Genomic DNA, 16,755 nt, shown 5'->3' on the forward strand with positions numbered 1-16,755 from the left:
GAGGAGTGGAAGGAGGACTCAGCTTCCAGTAAAGAGAGTTCATTCATCAAAGTCCTTTCCTCCCTGCTTCGAGCTGTCTACCTTCTCCTACCATAGCTAATCTTTACTAGACCTGACCTTACAGCAACCCCCTCCCCCAAAACTTTAGATGAAGACACCAATATACAACATCTACCATTACAGTACCAAAATCAGGTATTTATTCCACCATGGCAACTTCCAACTTTTTTTACTTTGTGCCTGCCATGTTTTCTGCCTCTCACACCCAAGTCTCTCAGACCCCTGTCTCCTCAGAACTCCCTATAACCTCTCAACCTTTGGCCATTTCTGTCTCTTTGGTCTCCTGAAGAAATCAGAAGGCTTTGTCAGCTAAAATTTTGAGCTGCCTCTCCATCTTTGCTCCTTACTATTTGGGAACTACTGGTCATGAGCATAATCAGCAGTAAGATGGAATGGCTTAATGATCAGGGATGTAAGTCCCAGTGATTTGGGATCTTTGCTGGTTCTTTAACTTTCTGTAAGATTTCAGACAAGATGCATTTTCTGAACCTTGCTTTTTCAGCAAATGGAATATATCTAAGGATAGGCTACCTCCTTATTTACTATTCACCAGTTTCTAAAATTCTATTTAAAAAATGAGAATTCTACTTTTGGAATTGCTTAAGTATTTCTCTTCCAAGCCACAGATCATTTCCTTCCTATAACAAAGCAATGAAACCCACTGTAATAGCACTATCTGACAGATTAAAGTGAGATTCTGAAGACCCAAGCTTTGCCACAGAAGTAGAATAAAACATAAGCCTGCTCTCAGAGATGTCAGTGCCCTTCAACAGGAGCAGGAATGGAAGCTCTGGATTTACAAACTGCATAAATCCAGGTCTGAGCAAGCCGATTTGGTTACTGCTACAGGCCTACATATGGTAATACAAGCTTCCCCACAATACAGTTTATAATGACTTAAGCAAGATATTCTTGCAGCTATCTATGTTAGTGTAGCGAGGCAACATCTGCTACCAGCAAAGTCCATTCAGGTGTATCTATAGTGCTCCATCATGGCCAGGACAAACATTGGTTTGGTGTCAAAAACTGAAGCTGGCTGTTGGTCTGAAGCTTCACATATCACAGCAAGAGACATCTGGTCAAATGCCTCTTGGTCTAGACAAGACATCCTCATGCAAAACAGCTAAGTAACGAGAGGTTTCTAACTGACTTCAGGGGATTAGGAAGCGGCTCATAATCACATCAAACTATCTGGAAATGGTCATTTATGTAGGAATATACTCGTTTTCTTGCATCATCTGTTTAATCTTCTAAGGATTTTAATGTGGTATGTTTTGCTTACGCAGTTAAAATAACTAGAAATCTGGTCAAGTTATAACCTGAAGGTAAATTACTCTGAAAATATTTCACTTTCTTCCTAGCTTTCTCTTCTAGTAGGTATGGTTTTCCTTATTTAATTCTGAATTGATATATATATAGCAGTATTCATTTCTATAATTTGCTGACTAATATTTGAACACAAAATCCTCAAAATTTGGTATATTTTAATGATCTTTTTTGATCAACAGTGTGCAAGAGCATAGTTTTTTCTTAGGGACTTAGAGGAGGAATTGCGTGTTTGACTTTTTAGCTGCCTTTGAAAAAACTCAGTTTCATTACTTACATTCTGAAAACGTAAGATGCAGTGAGAATCTGTGTCTGCAGACCAAATTCAGACTGTTTCAATGTGTTCTAGTTCATGTAGGCTTTTTTATTTTCACTTATGTTAGAATTAGTCTAAAAGTGCAAATGACTGCAAATACCACAGAATACGACTCATCTTGTTCAGAACTGTGCCTCTTTCACTCCGCAGGAGTACAGGATTTCAAGCTTTGAGCAGAGGCTGATGAACGAAATAGAATTTCGCCTTGAACGTACCCCGGTGGATGAATCAGACGATGAAGTCCAACACGAGGAAATTCCTACAGGCAAATACATAGCACCAATCTTTGATAAGAGACTCAAGCATTTTCGGGTAATGGAAGGATCTCCTATTACATTCACTTGCAAAATAGTTGGAATACCTGTTCCCAAGGTAGGTCATTCTCTCTGTTAGCAGTAAAAGAATAAAAATCAACTACCCGCTATTTTCTAGACATCCCTCTGGAAAGTCTCACTCCTAAAAACATGGCTTTGTGGAGAGAGATCTAAAACAAATTACTCCCCCCCCCCGCTTTCTAAAGTATCAGTATCTGCTCCTGAGCATGTATCAGGCCTTTATGTACTGTATGGACTGTCTCACAACCACCTGACACCAAGAGAAACAGAACTTCATAAACCCCCAAAAGATTAACTTCTCAGAAAGATGAGAACTGATCTGAGATAACCAGTAATGCACCTATAGCCAAGAAAAGAGAACCCAACAGGCCCAACTCTGTAAAGGAGATATGTAGCTTTCTGAGTTCAACCTGGAATCATTCTATTTCCATTGTAACTGATCTGCAAATTTTATAATATTCTAAAATTTTTACTAGCAATTGGTCAACTTTTGTCACGTTCTTATCTGCATTTTTTCTAGTCACTATTCCACTACAGAGCAAGTGTTAAGTCACTGGCGGGGGGGTGTGTCTGATCACTACAGGTATACTGGTTCAAGGATGGCAAGCAGATTTCAAAGAAAAACACACATTTCAAAATGAACAGAGAAGAAGATGGAACATGTTCTTTACATATTGAAGCTTCTACTAATGATGATGATGGCAACTATACGATTATGGCTGCAAACCCACAAGTAAGGTGTTTTATTTTCCTCTACAAAAATGCTTGTTTCACCTTTTTGTAATATATGTTAACAGGAGCACAGATTGGGCCACCTAGTCTGACATCAAGTGGTGACTATATAAAAAATCAGATGCTTCAGAGGAGAGGAGAGGAAACCATGTAATGAAGAATGATGAAATGACTCCCTTATTCTTACACATCCCAGTCACCACCATTATGGACCTTTTTTCACATTAATAACTCCTGCCCTATTTTCTGACCCCCCCGCTGTTGCTGATAGATACCTTTTGAGGTGTGGTGACAAGACAGACATGATATTTCAGGCAGAAGGAATACAGCAAGGGGAAACAAAAAGTTACATCAAATTTGGAAGTGTTACCAAACACAATTACTCTTTATCTAGGATGTGAAGATGTGGATCTGCAAATAGCCTCATCCCCTAATACCATTCTCCTTCACCCTATGTGCTAGCATAGCTGTTTATTTAGCAGTACACCCAAGTAGATCAGGCAACTTTTTCCAGTTTAAATTTTCCCTTTCTTCTGAATTATATTTCAGCCCAACTACTTTTCAGTTTCTGTGTGGCTGCATGAACGACTATGCTAGTACAAAGTTACTAGCAGACAGTACCTGTGGAGACACAGTAGCAGGCAGGAACAAGCAGGGACAGACACTGCTTAAGCTGGTTTACACAGCACTGCTGCTAAATGCATTGCCACAGCCTGGAAGAGTGAGAAACACACTGCTCTAGACACACAAAGAAAGCCCTGCCTCAACTGCACTCCACCGCATGCTAATAGCAATTGCTTTGAAAAAGTAATATTTACACTATAGTTCAGTTACTTTATAAAAATAAATCCTAACACATTGTAAATGTTAAATATTTATACTTTAAAATGAAATGAGTTATTAACCAACTATTAATTCTGTTTCCATTGTGATTTGCAGGGGAGAATCAGTTGTTCAGGCCACCTGATGGTTCAGGGTATCCCTGTTCGGGGCCGAATATCAACAATGCAGCCTCACAGGTAAAAGGAAAGACAAGTCCTTCAGACCCTCTTTATGTTTTTTTACTGAAGGCATTCAAAATAACTAGCTACTGTACTTCAATGCACTCTGTACTTCAGTTCTCAACCATAAAATGGAAAGAACAGCAGCAGTTCCCTCCCAACAGGTCACTTCTAGAATGTAATATTTTTGAAGGTCATCTTAAATACAGTGAAGTTTAAGTTTAAAGTATTGTTGCATTTACCTGTTGCAGTGGAGTTAAAGGCAAGGGATGGATTAGCAAGATGAAATTCAGCCAAAAAAGCAAAAAGAAGTGAAGGACAGCTTGGAAATCCAACAATATTACATGATATAGTTAATTTGATAATCTTTCTAAATGGAAAATAGGCAAGTACTAAATTACAATCAGTCCATTTCTTTCTGCCCTTTTATTTAACTCAAGCTATCTGTTCATCCTTTTCCACAATTTCTTCCTTTTTTTAAGCATTAGGGAAAACCTGACTTCCTAACATAAACATGCAATTTTTGTGTTGCAGAACACGACCCCGGGTGCCAGAAGGAGACAAAGAGGCAGTTCAAGAACGTTTTTTCAGGCCATACTTTCTACAGGCTCCAGGTGACATGGTAGCACATGAAGGGCGACTTTGTAGGTTGGATTGTAAGGTATTAACTGCTTCCTCTGTTCATTCTTACTTTCCCTACCTCTGTATGTGTATTGCTAGGTGTCTTGGTGCACGCATGAACACTTTCTGTTGAAGTTTTAATGTTTCATTTTTTAAAATTATTTCTTATTGCCATTGTCTCTGAGCTGATTCAGGGGATTTCTTTTCAACACATGCTATATGGAATGAAAAACATAGAAATAGAAGGCTCACTTAAAAGGTTGTTCAAATTACTAGGTATGTTCACCGTGTTCTTTACCAGTCCTAACTCCAGAAGTTCATCTGGGAATGACAGGTCCTTCTGCTCCATTATCAGATTCTTGAACATAATCCAGAATAGCACAAAACCATGAGAAAGAGAGGATTCAGCATGTTGTATTCTGTTCAAACAAATGTTCCCATTGTATTAGACTGAATTAGTGAAGATTAATACTCCCTGAAAAGAGGGAACAGAGCCCAGTTCATTTTATGCTTCCCCAGCATGCACAGATGCAGAGCATCCCCATTTACAGATTCAAATCCCCACATGAGAGAGTTGTCAGAGGTTAGAGTACACACTGTGAACATCCTGTTATTGAACAGCTTTAAGAAACTCATCTGCTTCAACATATTTTGGTAGTCCCTCTATGTCCCAGTAGGACAGCAATGGTGGTAGTGCTGACACAGACCTCTTCCATGCTCCAGAATATCTCCTACCCTGAAGAGGGTAGAAGCTCTGAAGCAGAAGTTAATGCCCTGAAATGAACGAGATTCATTACTACTCAATTTACGATGCAAAGTTTACTAGGGAGCATGCCAAAGAATTTGGTTATTCTTAGCTCTGCTATCCTGGCAGAGCTTGTGAAGCCCTAAAGCATGTCTGGTATTGCACAAACCTGGAAGACAGCAGTCCTCGTTCAGGCAAGTTCCACTTCCCTCCTTCTCTGGTTTGTAGAATATTGTTTGGAAAGCAATATTTTAGACATGAGAAAGTACTTCTATTTATTGGAAAGATCTTTAAGACTATAATACAGTCTACTAATCTTTCTAAAAAATACTTAATCTATAGTGTTCTAAAGCATGTAAGTTTAACAGCTACAAAGAACTATAACATTCTTCATCAAATTTTACAAAATATAGAATCATTTGTATAGAACTCTTTTTCATCTCTATTATACTCTGTAGTGGCTTAGAACCAGGGTTTTGATTTATACTCAGCACTAAAAAAAAAGAAAACTAGCAGATTACTAGGAGTCTTTTGTGAATCTGATATATAACCAAGTTTCTTCCTTTCTGACTAAGAAAAATGTAGGCATCTCATATATTTGTTTCTCTTGGGATTATGATGCTTGTTTGTTTTCTGTTTTTCTCCCTTTTGGAATTAATCAGCAGAAAAAACAGAAGTTGAGAAATAAAGAAAAAATCTTTCTGTTCTGGATTCTGACATCATTCAGATGGTATCTGAAAAAAGGCATATGAATTTACTAAAATCTATTTGTCAGTCTGACATTTGTCTCTAGCTGTTTTATTGTCTGTTAGGTGAGTGGGTTACCAACTCCAGACCTGACGTGGCTTCTAAATGGCAAACCTGTGCTACCAGATGGCACCCACAAGATGCTGGTCAGAGAGACTGGAGTTCACTCTCTGCTTATTGATCCTCTCTCACAAAATGACGCTGGGACTTATACTTGCCTTGCCACTAATAAAACAGGACAAAATTCATTTAGTCTGGAGCTCACCGTTGTAGGTAAGAATCATGGAAAAACTAGTCACAATGATGAAGTTATTTGTACGTGCTTCTTCAAACTTACCTTACTTGGTTTCCCTACAGACAAGCATAAATAAATAGTTAATCCACTGATAGTAGGAGAGTTCAACAGCTATAAAACTCATCTAATGGGGGGAAATGGGCCTGGCACTCAGTCAATAGGTGCACTCCTGTTATTAACAGAGGGCTGTAAGAATTTTGTCTCATCATCACTTTACCTCTTTTGTCTTGGCAAAATGACATTCTTAATTTTCTCCAAAGAAAATGCTTAGGGTTAGAATTCATAACATATGTTGAGGTCTCCTAGATTTCAGTCCCAGTTTTATTAGTTCAAAAATGTTTTGAAATATAAAAATACAAATCTGAATACTGTTTTTTAATAAAGCCTTACAAGATGTGAGATATTGAAATTCACAGATCTGCCATTAATTTCCTGCAATAGTAGTTCGTTTAGACCCATTAGATATGCATACCTTCTTTTATGAACATCAGCTCTGCCTATTATTTTCTTTATGTTCCCTTACAAAGACTATGTCATGGCATGTCACTTTCCTTCCAATACCCTATTAAAAGGTCACAATCTATTTTGATATCACAAGAATAAATTTTCATCATGTTCTTTCATACTCTTCAAAGCAAAACAAAGAATAACATACCTGTTGTTCAATAATTCTTTTTCTTTTTCCAGCAAAGGAAGTTAAAAAAGCCCCCATGTTTTTGGAGAAGCTTCAGAACTGTGGTGTTCCTGAAGGGTACCCGGTCAGATTAGAGTGCAGAGTTGTGGGAATGCCACCCCCCATATTTTACTGGAAGAAGGATAATGAGACCATCCCATCAAACAGAGAGAGGATGAGGTATTGTGCCATCATACCCATGCTTGGAGTTTCTTGTGGCTGGACCAATTGTCTCCATGAAAACCTGTGTGATAAGTACAGGTGGTGTTCTTCTTAAAACAATTGCTTTCACCCACATAAAGTTTTGAAAAGATGGCTTCACTGTGAGGTGAACAATAGCTATTTCCTTGCTTCAGAATAAAGGCATGGAGCATAATACGCCACTGCTTCAGAGAGTGGTGATAGACCTTTCAGGCCATAGGCCTGATACATCATATGCATCTTCTTATCAAAGATACTATGATACACTATTTTAATTCATTTTAGCACCTTATGCTCTCTCTAAACTATTTTTCCCCACTTTAGTTCTAACTATGCATGAATTCAAACTCAGAACAGTTAGGAACATGGTTTTGAATGCCCCAGAGCACGGGATAGTAGAGAGCTTAGCATATCAGATACAGAGGCTGATAACAAAGTTTGGTCACAAACATAGGCAAAGACTTTGATCCATGCTTACAAAATACAACAATGTTTGGGTTCAGCTCTTGCATTCAAATGCACCACTATTTTTTAGGTTTTGCAAAAGAAAAGCTGATAAAATAATGTGCCTGGCTGTAATTAATGAGAAATTAATTGCTTTCATTTATTTTTTAAAGATTTCTACTTCAGCATAAATCTGATTTTTAATATTTTATTTCACTTGGCTCCAACTAATGATTTGATGCAGTCATTGGATCTCTGAGATCAACTTCAAGAAGTACTACATTTTTACACACATACCCTGCAGGCTATCTGTAAAGAAAAGTGGCTCCGCAGCAGCATACCTATCACGAGGGAAAGTTTGAAAAAAATCTTTCAGTGGTCTCTCTGTCCCCACTCAGAGACTGCTGTCCCTCTCCAAAAAGCCCACCTGACTCTAATCTTCTATAGCTTGTAGTCTTTATTCCTCTGCCTCTAGGCAGATTGCTCAAGGATTTATTTCAAGTACTGGTACTTTCACAGGAATTATGGTTATACACATGCAACTACTGTAGTTAATGTAAAATGAACAGCTGTCGTAAAATGCCTCATTTCCAGTTGTTTCGCAGAAGCTTAGAAAATAAGTTTTTGCTTCAGCTCAGCAGAGGAATGACTAAGGGAAACCTCCCACACTTCAGAATGCCAGGAGTTAATATCAGGCTTGTAACACCTCTGCTATTTCAGCCAGTCATGACCAGACTGCCTGTCCCAAAGGCTTCAAGGGATTCTGCACAGATCCACGTGAGCAATGGGCAGCATTGTCCTTGTTTGTCCCTAACTTGCCTCTCCATTATCTTCCTGCCTGAAGCCAAGAGACCTTTTTTCTATCATGATATGAACATGCATGAACTTCTATAGTAGTGCAGCCCCAGTGTAAGGTAAATTATGTAGTGCAGGGAGCAAAGGGTGAATGTTCCCTTTTTTATTAGAGCTGTCAGAAGCACAAAATGTCCTCTTGACCTGAAATTTTTTGTGGTTTGATGTTTCATTCCAGTTCATAAGGAAACAAAATCTCAAATTTCAGAACTTCCTGCAACTTCAAGTATTCTAATGTGCTCATCTCCCACCTCTTCCTTTATAATGAGGGAAACACTTGGGTTGATATAAAGGACCAACCACAGCCTAGAGAGCAGAGGAGCCCCAGTTCTCTGATATACTACTGAATAGTTTTTCCTGGAAACTGCAGCCAGAAAGTCTTGGATCACTGAAGAGCAAAGGAAGAGAAGGGAATAATGAAGCAGCTTTCTTTTAGAGTGTTGGCTAAACAAATCTTTTGGACTTTGCCACACAGTCATTTTCTCATGGAAAAGGGTGCCATAAGAAAGTTTTTGACCGACTCCAGTTACTGTTGTGAAAAATATCACAACTTTGTACTAAAGTTATTGGTGTTTTGTTATGTTATTCTTCCAGCTTCTGAACTAAGAAAAAATACATTATGACTGTGCAGCAGCTTTGCATGGGTTTAGTTCATTGGAATTCAATAAACAATTCCAATATTAACACATACAGGGCAACAATTCAGCTCACACTATCACACCACGGCTTTGCACAACTGAGAGGAGCAAGAACACATTTCAGCTGCTCTGATCATTGGTTAAGGCCATACTGAAAGCAAACCTATTGACTATAAATGTCTTGGACTGCTACCTCTTTGAGAATAGAAGTTAGGACTTATCTATTTCATATTTAATGTACATATTGTAAAATCTCAAAGTTGATATGCACTTGAGAAATACTAATTCCAAAACACTTGTATTCCCAGCATGCATCAAGATGCAACAGGGTATGTCTGCCTCCTCATTCAACCTGCCAAGAAAGCAGATGCTGGTTGGTATACCTTGTCTGCAAAAAATGAAGCTGGTATTGTCTCTTGTACTGCTAGACTTGACATATATGGTAGGTATTGGCTAGTAAGTAAAACAAATCAGAATTTACCTTCTTTGACTGGTCCCAGCCCTCACCTAGTTCTCAGTTCGTAAATTGCTGGTTTTGATGTGAATTAGAAATTAGTGTCACAGCATAGCCACAGCTTAATATGGCCACCAGGAGGAGGTATAATGATACAGCTAAATGACCAAATTAGCTCTCCTGCATCAGTTTAAAGGCAGGTAATGAGAAAAAACAGAGGAGGAGTTTTGCACAATATTCTCTGCTCCCATTTTCCATTTTCCAAATTCCCTAGACACATAATAAACATGTATTCAAGTTGAACCTTAACTCTGTTCCCTCTGACTCATGCCTGTGCTACAGCCCTGACCTGAGATGGAACAATAAATTGCACAAAAGAAAGTAGACCCCTTCTTCTATGGACCATGTATAATGCAAACTATGCCTAATTAATGGAGACTAGTTTGCATCTAACATGTTTGTCTAGGACTCAGAAGGCCCCAGCCCAGTTCAAGAATTACAGCACATCATTTAATTACTCTGTATCTATGCAAGATGTAATAGTTAAGACAATTTATCTAGAGCAAGAGAGTACTTTGATCACTTAAGCAGCATAATAAAACAGAAATCATATTCCACAAACTGTTGGATTATAGCCATACCCTCAAAGGAAAAAAGCCCCACATTTTCAACTTTGTATTTTGCATTTTTTAAAAAACCCAACACTTAATTATCAGGCATAACCCCAAGTCACCAGTGCATCCCTGTTTTTCACCACTTTGTGGTGATATAGACAATAGTAATATAATGGTCAGGAGAGGGCTGGTGAGAGTCTGATTCAAAAAAGGTCACATAAAATTAAAAATAATTCCTTAGGTATCTAAACATTGCAAGACATAAATTAAATTTCGTATGAAGGATTCAAAGTACAAACAAGAAAAAGATGGAAAGTAAGAAATGCTTCCTGATTCCAACCACATTTTCTAAAGACTCTGCAAGTCTTACACACCAAAGGGAGTGACAGAAATAATATTTCTTTGTGCTATTTTGAATGGACGGGGTTGGGGGATTGAAGGTGTGGTCTGATATTTGCAATTTCATGTGCAAAGAAAAAATAATGAGTGTATTGTTCAAATAGACACAAATTGGGGGCTGCAAGAAAAAAGGAGGCTCTTTTTCAAATATTTCCAGATAGACAGGGTCAAAATTCAGCATGGAAAGACACTTCCTATCAATGCTTAACATGTAGATTGTAGTCTCCCACACTAAGCTATTCTCAGACTACTGTAGCCTGAACTTCTACCCTTTCGTTTTAATTGCTGACAGATACGTTTGTCCAGTTTGGATGCAGACATGGAGGTTTTGTATGGATAAATACCAGAAAAGATAACAACAATTTCCCCTTTCTGAAGTGTTTTAAGAATGATAATTATTAAGTATTATATAATAGCTAAATATTCTTACAAAATTATAATGGCATTTGTTCATATAGGAACATGTTCAATCACTTTTAAATTACTGAATATGTGTCTTTGGATTACATTTCTTTCAGTATCTTTTAAAAAATCTAGGAAATGTGTTACTACTTGTAAGTAGTTGAAGGAAATAAAAATTGTAATCACTTCATTACAAAAATTCCCTATATTATTACTTTGAAATTAAATACCATAAAAAAAAATAAATCAGGAAGTCTCACAGAAGATGGAGTAGCACAAAATCAGAGCCATGTCCAGTTTGTTCATCTCTGTTCATGCTACGGTGTTTTTAGTTTTGATTGCAAGAGCTTTGGAGAAGGCTCCAAAGATTAAATGATTAAGTTTTGGACTTTGTGAAAGCCATGTAAGCGTTGCCATTGAATAGAACAGGGATGGAATTCCATCTGTAGACTTCGATAAAAATAGTCAACATATGTAAATGGTAATATCTGAAGGAACAGACTCTAAAACAGGCAACAACGATGCTATGCTCTCTTCAAGGATGTTGGAAGCAACTTTTCAGTTGTATGCATTGACTTCTGTTGTTTCACTGCTAACTTAATTAGGTTTATACAGCCTACTCTGTTTCTCTTGCTTCAGCTCAGTGGCACCATCAAATTCCACAACCAATAAAGCTTCGACCTGGTGGCAGCCGATATGCAAACCTTACCAGTCAAGGACTTGATATTTTTTCTGCCTTCCCAACTACTGAAAGCCTTATGCTGTTTTCATCCCCAACCCAAAAGGTGGTGGAAAGTGAAGAACTTTGAAAAACAAATAATTGTTCCAGTTACACCTGCAGAGACACTAGAACTGTGGGAAAAAAAAAAAGAGGTACAAGTCAAGATGCTCAAGGTTTACAAGCAACTTGTTTGTGATTAAGTATATTGCTGCTGCAAATGTTGCAAGTAACATATCATACAAGACTTTTGCGTATTATTTTACTGCAGGATAATTGTGGTATGGAGTGTTGTGCAATAAATTCAATACTGTGTAGTTTGCTAAGAATTACATAGTAAACATAGTTTTCAGCACCTAAAAGCCAATACCACTTTTACTGCTTGAATTAAAGCTACTGTACTGTAGTAAGCCATGTTAAGGATTGATGATGTTTAGCTGGAATACTGCCAGTGAAAACATTGACATTACAATAACAACAATCCTGAATGAGGGTAAACAACAAGACTTTGAATGTAATTCTAAAAAACATGCCAGATGATAATCACAAAGCACAAGTTAAAGGGAAAAGATGTAACTCATTTTTATATATTATTATGCCAGATTATCTTAGAATTTTTGAACTCAAGACTAGGTAAATATAGCGTTTCATGTAGGTACAGCTGTATACCCTATATATTTATATTTGTGTGTGTGTGTACTCCATGAACTGTGTATTCATGGTGTAAGGATTCATAAAATAAGGTACAGGACACGTGCATAGGACACTAACATAGGAAACCAAAATTCCTATTGTCTGAAGCATGTTCTCTAGAGCCCATAGCTGAAATTATTTTCCAGATGTGCTTCATACTTTTTTCTTTACCATGTTACTGATTCTCTGCCTTTAAACACAGATGATATCAACCTTGTAACTTCATGGTTTTTAAATATCAGTCTCTTTTTCCTAATTTTTAACGTGACTAAAAGAAAAGTGCATCTACCATCTAGTTCACTTTTTTAACTAACGGAAAAGGAATTATGATCTGGTGGAATGTGCATTTTCACCATCATTTAGGAAATAATGACAAGTGTGGTGTCTACTGTAAAGACAGAGAAATTTATGTTAATATACAAAAGTTATGAAGTTAAGCAACAGTTATGTGCAAAGAGCTAAAAAACCTACTGTAACTAATAGTAGCAATAAATAAGGCAATTTAATGAAAGTGCAACAGAAGATGTTAAGTGACAACTTAATGATTGAATTAAATAGATTTAGCATCTATACAGTTGTATTAATACTTCCCAGCACTTAGAATCTGTGAATATCTAAGATGATTTCCTGCATCTTTAAATTACTGCTATCCCTCTTCTTTGGACATTTTTTTCAAGCAGTTCTTACTGCTTTCAACATGGCTGGAGAATGCAACAAAGTCCTGATCAAAGTCACAGACATTAAAAGAAAAATTAAGAGATACTTTCATTTTAGACCTTATTTGGATTTTTTCAAATTTAAAAATGTCACTTTAAAAAATTACATATGCAATGAAAACAATGAGGAGTTATCTTAAGAGCAAAAGGATACTGGATATAGCCAGTGAGTGAGTAAGAGACAGCCTTTCACTGGGTTTCCTACAAATACAGCTTATGTTGTCTCTAACTATTGGTTCCCTGAGGGTTTAGAGGAAGCAAATTCCTTGTATTGTTCCACTTCCCACCTGAGTGAAGACCATAAAACAAAACCATCATTATAACTTTCATGCTTTGTTAGAAATCTTAGGCAATTCACCCCAGACTGAACAGACCAGAAAGGTAAAATACATTCTTATCCTGAGAGATAAAACAAGGTGCAGGTATTTCAGTGGGAAAGCAGAAATACCAGTTGTTGCCCACCTTGTACCTCCTCCCTGGCAAACAAAATAAAACTAATATCTATTAAAAGTGATGCATTCATTCAACTGACTTCAAGTTATGGGGTGCCCAACTCAAGACACATTGTGGGTCTGATTTTCCAGGATAGAGAATCTACCGCTCCTCTTATCTTCACTTGTTTTTAGGATGGTTTAGGGATTCCAAAAGTAAACCTAGACTGTGTCACAGCCGGGCAACCCAAATTTAAAGTTTCCCATATTAGTAACTACTCTTGGGAAAATAATCCAAGGAAAGTTATTGAATTTGCCTATTTAATCCAGTGCTGTTGGGAATAGGGAAGAGAGGAAATTAAGACACAAAAGATCAAATTCTACTCCCATCTACAGCCCTGGTCTTCCCATTATTTCATGCCAGAACTGAAGAACAGATTTTGATCCAAAGTATTGCAAGGTGCATATTGGCCATCAGGCTTTATACCTAGCACAGGCTTAGTCAAGCGATTGTCTGCTTAGGACTCCCCTGTGGCCCCGTTGCCTGGCTTTGAGTGAGGCGTTGGACCAGATGACCTCCTGAGGTTCCTTCAGACCTAAGTCACTCTATACTTCCTAAATTGTTTTACTTTCCACTGCCTGTCTGAATACCCTATGTGGATTAAGTCACCTATTGACTGAGCAGAAACTAAGAATTCAAGCAAGCACAAACATTTCCTTTTTGACTGGGATATATCCTATTAGGCAATTCTAGCTACAAGAGTGATCGCTTTAATCAGAGTACTTTATGTAGTTCAGAAGAAAGGAATACTAGTACTTACTACTAGCAAGCATCTGGTTACCAGTGCTGGAATCATACTTGTTAATATTACTGACAGCAGTAGTGGTTCTCACATTTTACAACATCAGACAACACCCCAAAAAACTCAGTACAAATTAAAAGACAAAGTGCACAGGGAAAATATGTAAACCATATCTCTTCAACCTTTTCTCCGTGATTTCAGTGGAATGTCTCCAAACTTACATCATTATAACCTGAACTGACAAGCTGAGGATTAAATGGTACAATTTTTTTTTTTTTAATGTACATTCAATTATTTGGAAGTGGGATGACAAGAAGCTACTGCTGAAAGACTTTTCCCAAAAATCTGTGTAAGAAGGATTAATCCTTAGCCATTCAAGAAGGGGCCCCAGAAGTCTCACTGAGAGGTAGGCTACGGAGAGTCGATCACCAAAATCTGTCAGCTGAACTATAACATTCTCTCCTTGACAGTTTTTACTAACAAAAGGATCAAAAATTTACCCATCACATCTCCCTACATAATGCAGAAGTCAGTAATTTCTATTACTTTCAGTGCATCTGATACAAACAAAATCAGAATCTGATCCCAAATGGTCTGCAGTCATTAAATTTTGCTCGTTAACTGCTACAGGACATTTCTCCTCTGCATATACTGAGCCCATAAACTGAGTATGTAAAGGAAGCTTATGTGAATGGATGTAAATGCTGTTAATTAGTAGTATTGATGTGCTCATCACAAAGACAACCTGCTAGAATAAGACAAAAAATTATGTTTGTGTTGTTAACTGATGGAAAATCCAAGGGAAAAAGGCTTGTGTAAGCAGCAGAGACAACACTGAGTTGTCACAAAGCACGTGATGCTGCTTGAGTTGATGTCCTGTGAAGGACGGCACTATCTAATCGTACTGTGTCAAGATGCACTAGAGACTATGCCACTGTGCTCCCTTCCTGAACAGCTTGGCTGTTCATTGTTTTTGTTTAATTGAATAACCAATTTGACTTCACACTAACATGGTATTTCATTCTCTTATTCAGGGCAGGCTACTGCAACAACAAAAATCAATGCTAGAACTTCCACTGAAGTCACTGTTAGCTATTATCTTCCAAAAGTCCATTAAATCACCACAATGTGGAGCATAACATTGTACCAGTGAGATACAGAAATGCTCGGGTTTGTAACCTCTCAGTGTTTTCTGATTCAGAATTGTGTAGGTTTAATTTCCTATTTCCTTCTAGTCCTGGTTTTGTATACAATCAGAGGCACAGTATATTTCAAAGAAGAGCAAAAATGACATTTGTACTGAAATTCTTGAAAGCAGAAGTATTATCTTTGCTTTAAAATTTTTGTCCAGCTTGGTGCAAACCCAGTCCTCAGCAACATCCCATAGCAGTTTGCATTGATATCGCTGGACTCCTTGCCTTGAAACAGCTGGATTGAGTTCCTTTGCCTCCATATGGAAGGTGGAGCATTCCTTCTGAATGCTTCACGTCTGCTAACATGAGGAGAAGATGAGAGTACACACTTCAAATATGAAAAGCCAAGTCTGCAATCTTTATCTTAATATGTAAACAATTGCCAAAGCCAACTGTTTACAGTAATCACAGGTACTTCAAAGCAACAAATCTGGAATAAGAATTTCTTTAAGAACTGTGTTCTTAATGCTACCAGGTTTAAAAGCCTTAGTTTCTGGAAAATGTTTTCATACAAAATTATTAGCAAGACCTAATGAAATATTTTAACTGTTAAATATTGGAGAAGTGATTCACTGTTAACTGCCTTACTGTTTCTAATACAAAGATGTTCACTTTGAGCCTTAAGATTCTATTTTATAATTTTTTTCTTGATTAAAGTTGATATTTTTTATTTTTTTGATCCAAAGCCATTCTCAGTGGGCGGAAAAAAGTGTTAATGTCAGTTTTAAAGTATATTTTAAGTGCATATGAAAGGAAAAAACAAAAACCTGCCTGTTCAGTAATGTATTTCCCTTTGTCTCACCTAAACTTAAATAAATGCTTCAGTTGCATACAAGACTGTGTCCTTCACGTGTTCAACTAATTGTGAAAGTGTACAACAAGACCAGAGGTTTCCTAAGAACTTTGCTGTGACAGCTGATTAATGGAAACAGACCTTACAATACTTAGAAGAAAATCATAAAATACTGTTAAGTTATATACTAGCCATGCTTCTAGCAGGTAGTTGTGAAATATGGTTGTTGCTTTTTTAAACAAATTCTTAATATCAATTTGCTTTGGTTTTGAATTATGCTTTCTTTTTCTGATAACCTCAGCGCCTTCATCAAAGTTTGAAAGAACAAGTTTTCTCAGGGGCACCAGAGCAGAAGCCAAGGAGTCTTTAGGGCAATTTGCATGTTTTAAAGGTCAATAGATTTGCCAGATTCTCCATATCTTGGAGATTTAGTCTCCAAAGCCTATGCTTGAGCATATACTTCTACCTACAGACTGCCATAGCTGAACTTCGTTGTGCCTCAAAAATTCATGCAGTATCTGTCTACTACATTGGTCGCCTAGCCCACACAGTC

General features: G+C 37.4%; 2 protein-coding genes across 4 annotated transcripts in view; one reads left to right on the forward strand and one right to left on the reverse strand.

Annotated features, from left to right (window-relative positions):
* MYPN (myopalladin) overlaps nt 1-16,244 on the forward strand; it is a 79,083-nt gene extending 62,839 nt beyond the window's left edge. For all 3 annotated transcript variants that reach the window (XM_075025311.1, XM_075025310.1, XM_075025312.1), the window contains exons 13-20: nt 1,853-2,074; nt 2,621-2,770; nt 3,709-3,788; nt 4,305-4,431; nt 5,949-6,156; nt 6,866-7,031; nt 9,295-9,428; nt 11,495-16,244. In XM_075025311.1, the coding sequence (XP_074881412.1) occupies nt 1,853-2,074; nt 2,621-2,770; nt 3,709-3,788; nt 4,305-4,431; nt 5,949-6,156; nt 6,866-7,031; nt 9,295-9,428; nt 11,495-11,664 (1,257 nt within the window). In that variant the 3' untranslated portion in view covers nt 11,665-16,244. The remainder of the gene's footprint in view (nt 1-1,852; nt 2,075-2,620; nt 2,771-3,708; nt 3,789-4,304; nt 4,432-5,948; nt 6,157-6,865; nt 7,032-9,294; nt 9,429-11,494) is intronic.
* The window catches only part of PBLD (phenazine biosynthesis like protein domain containing), an 80,664-nt gene that overhangs the window by 21,578 nt on the left and 42,331 nt on the right, over nt 1-16,755 (reverse strand). The window lies entirely within an intron of this gene.

This window comes from Buteo buteo, chromosome 4 (genome assembly GCF_964188355.1).
Source record: "Buteo buteo chromosome 4, bButBut1.hap1.1, whole genome shotgun sequence".
NCBI classification, from domain to species: Eukaryota; Metazoa; Chordata; class Aves; order Accipitriformes; family Accipitridae; genus Buteo; species Buteo buteo.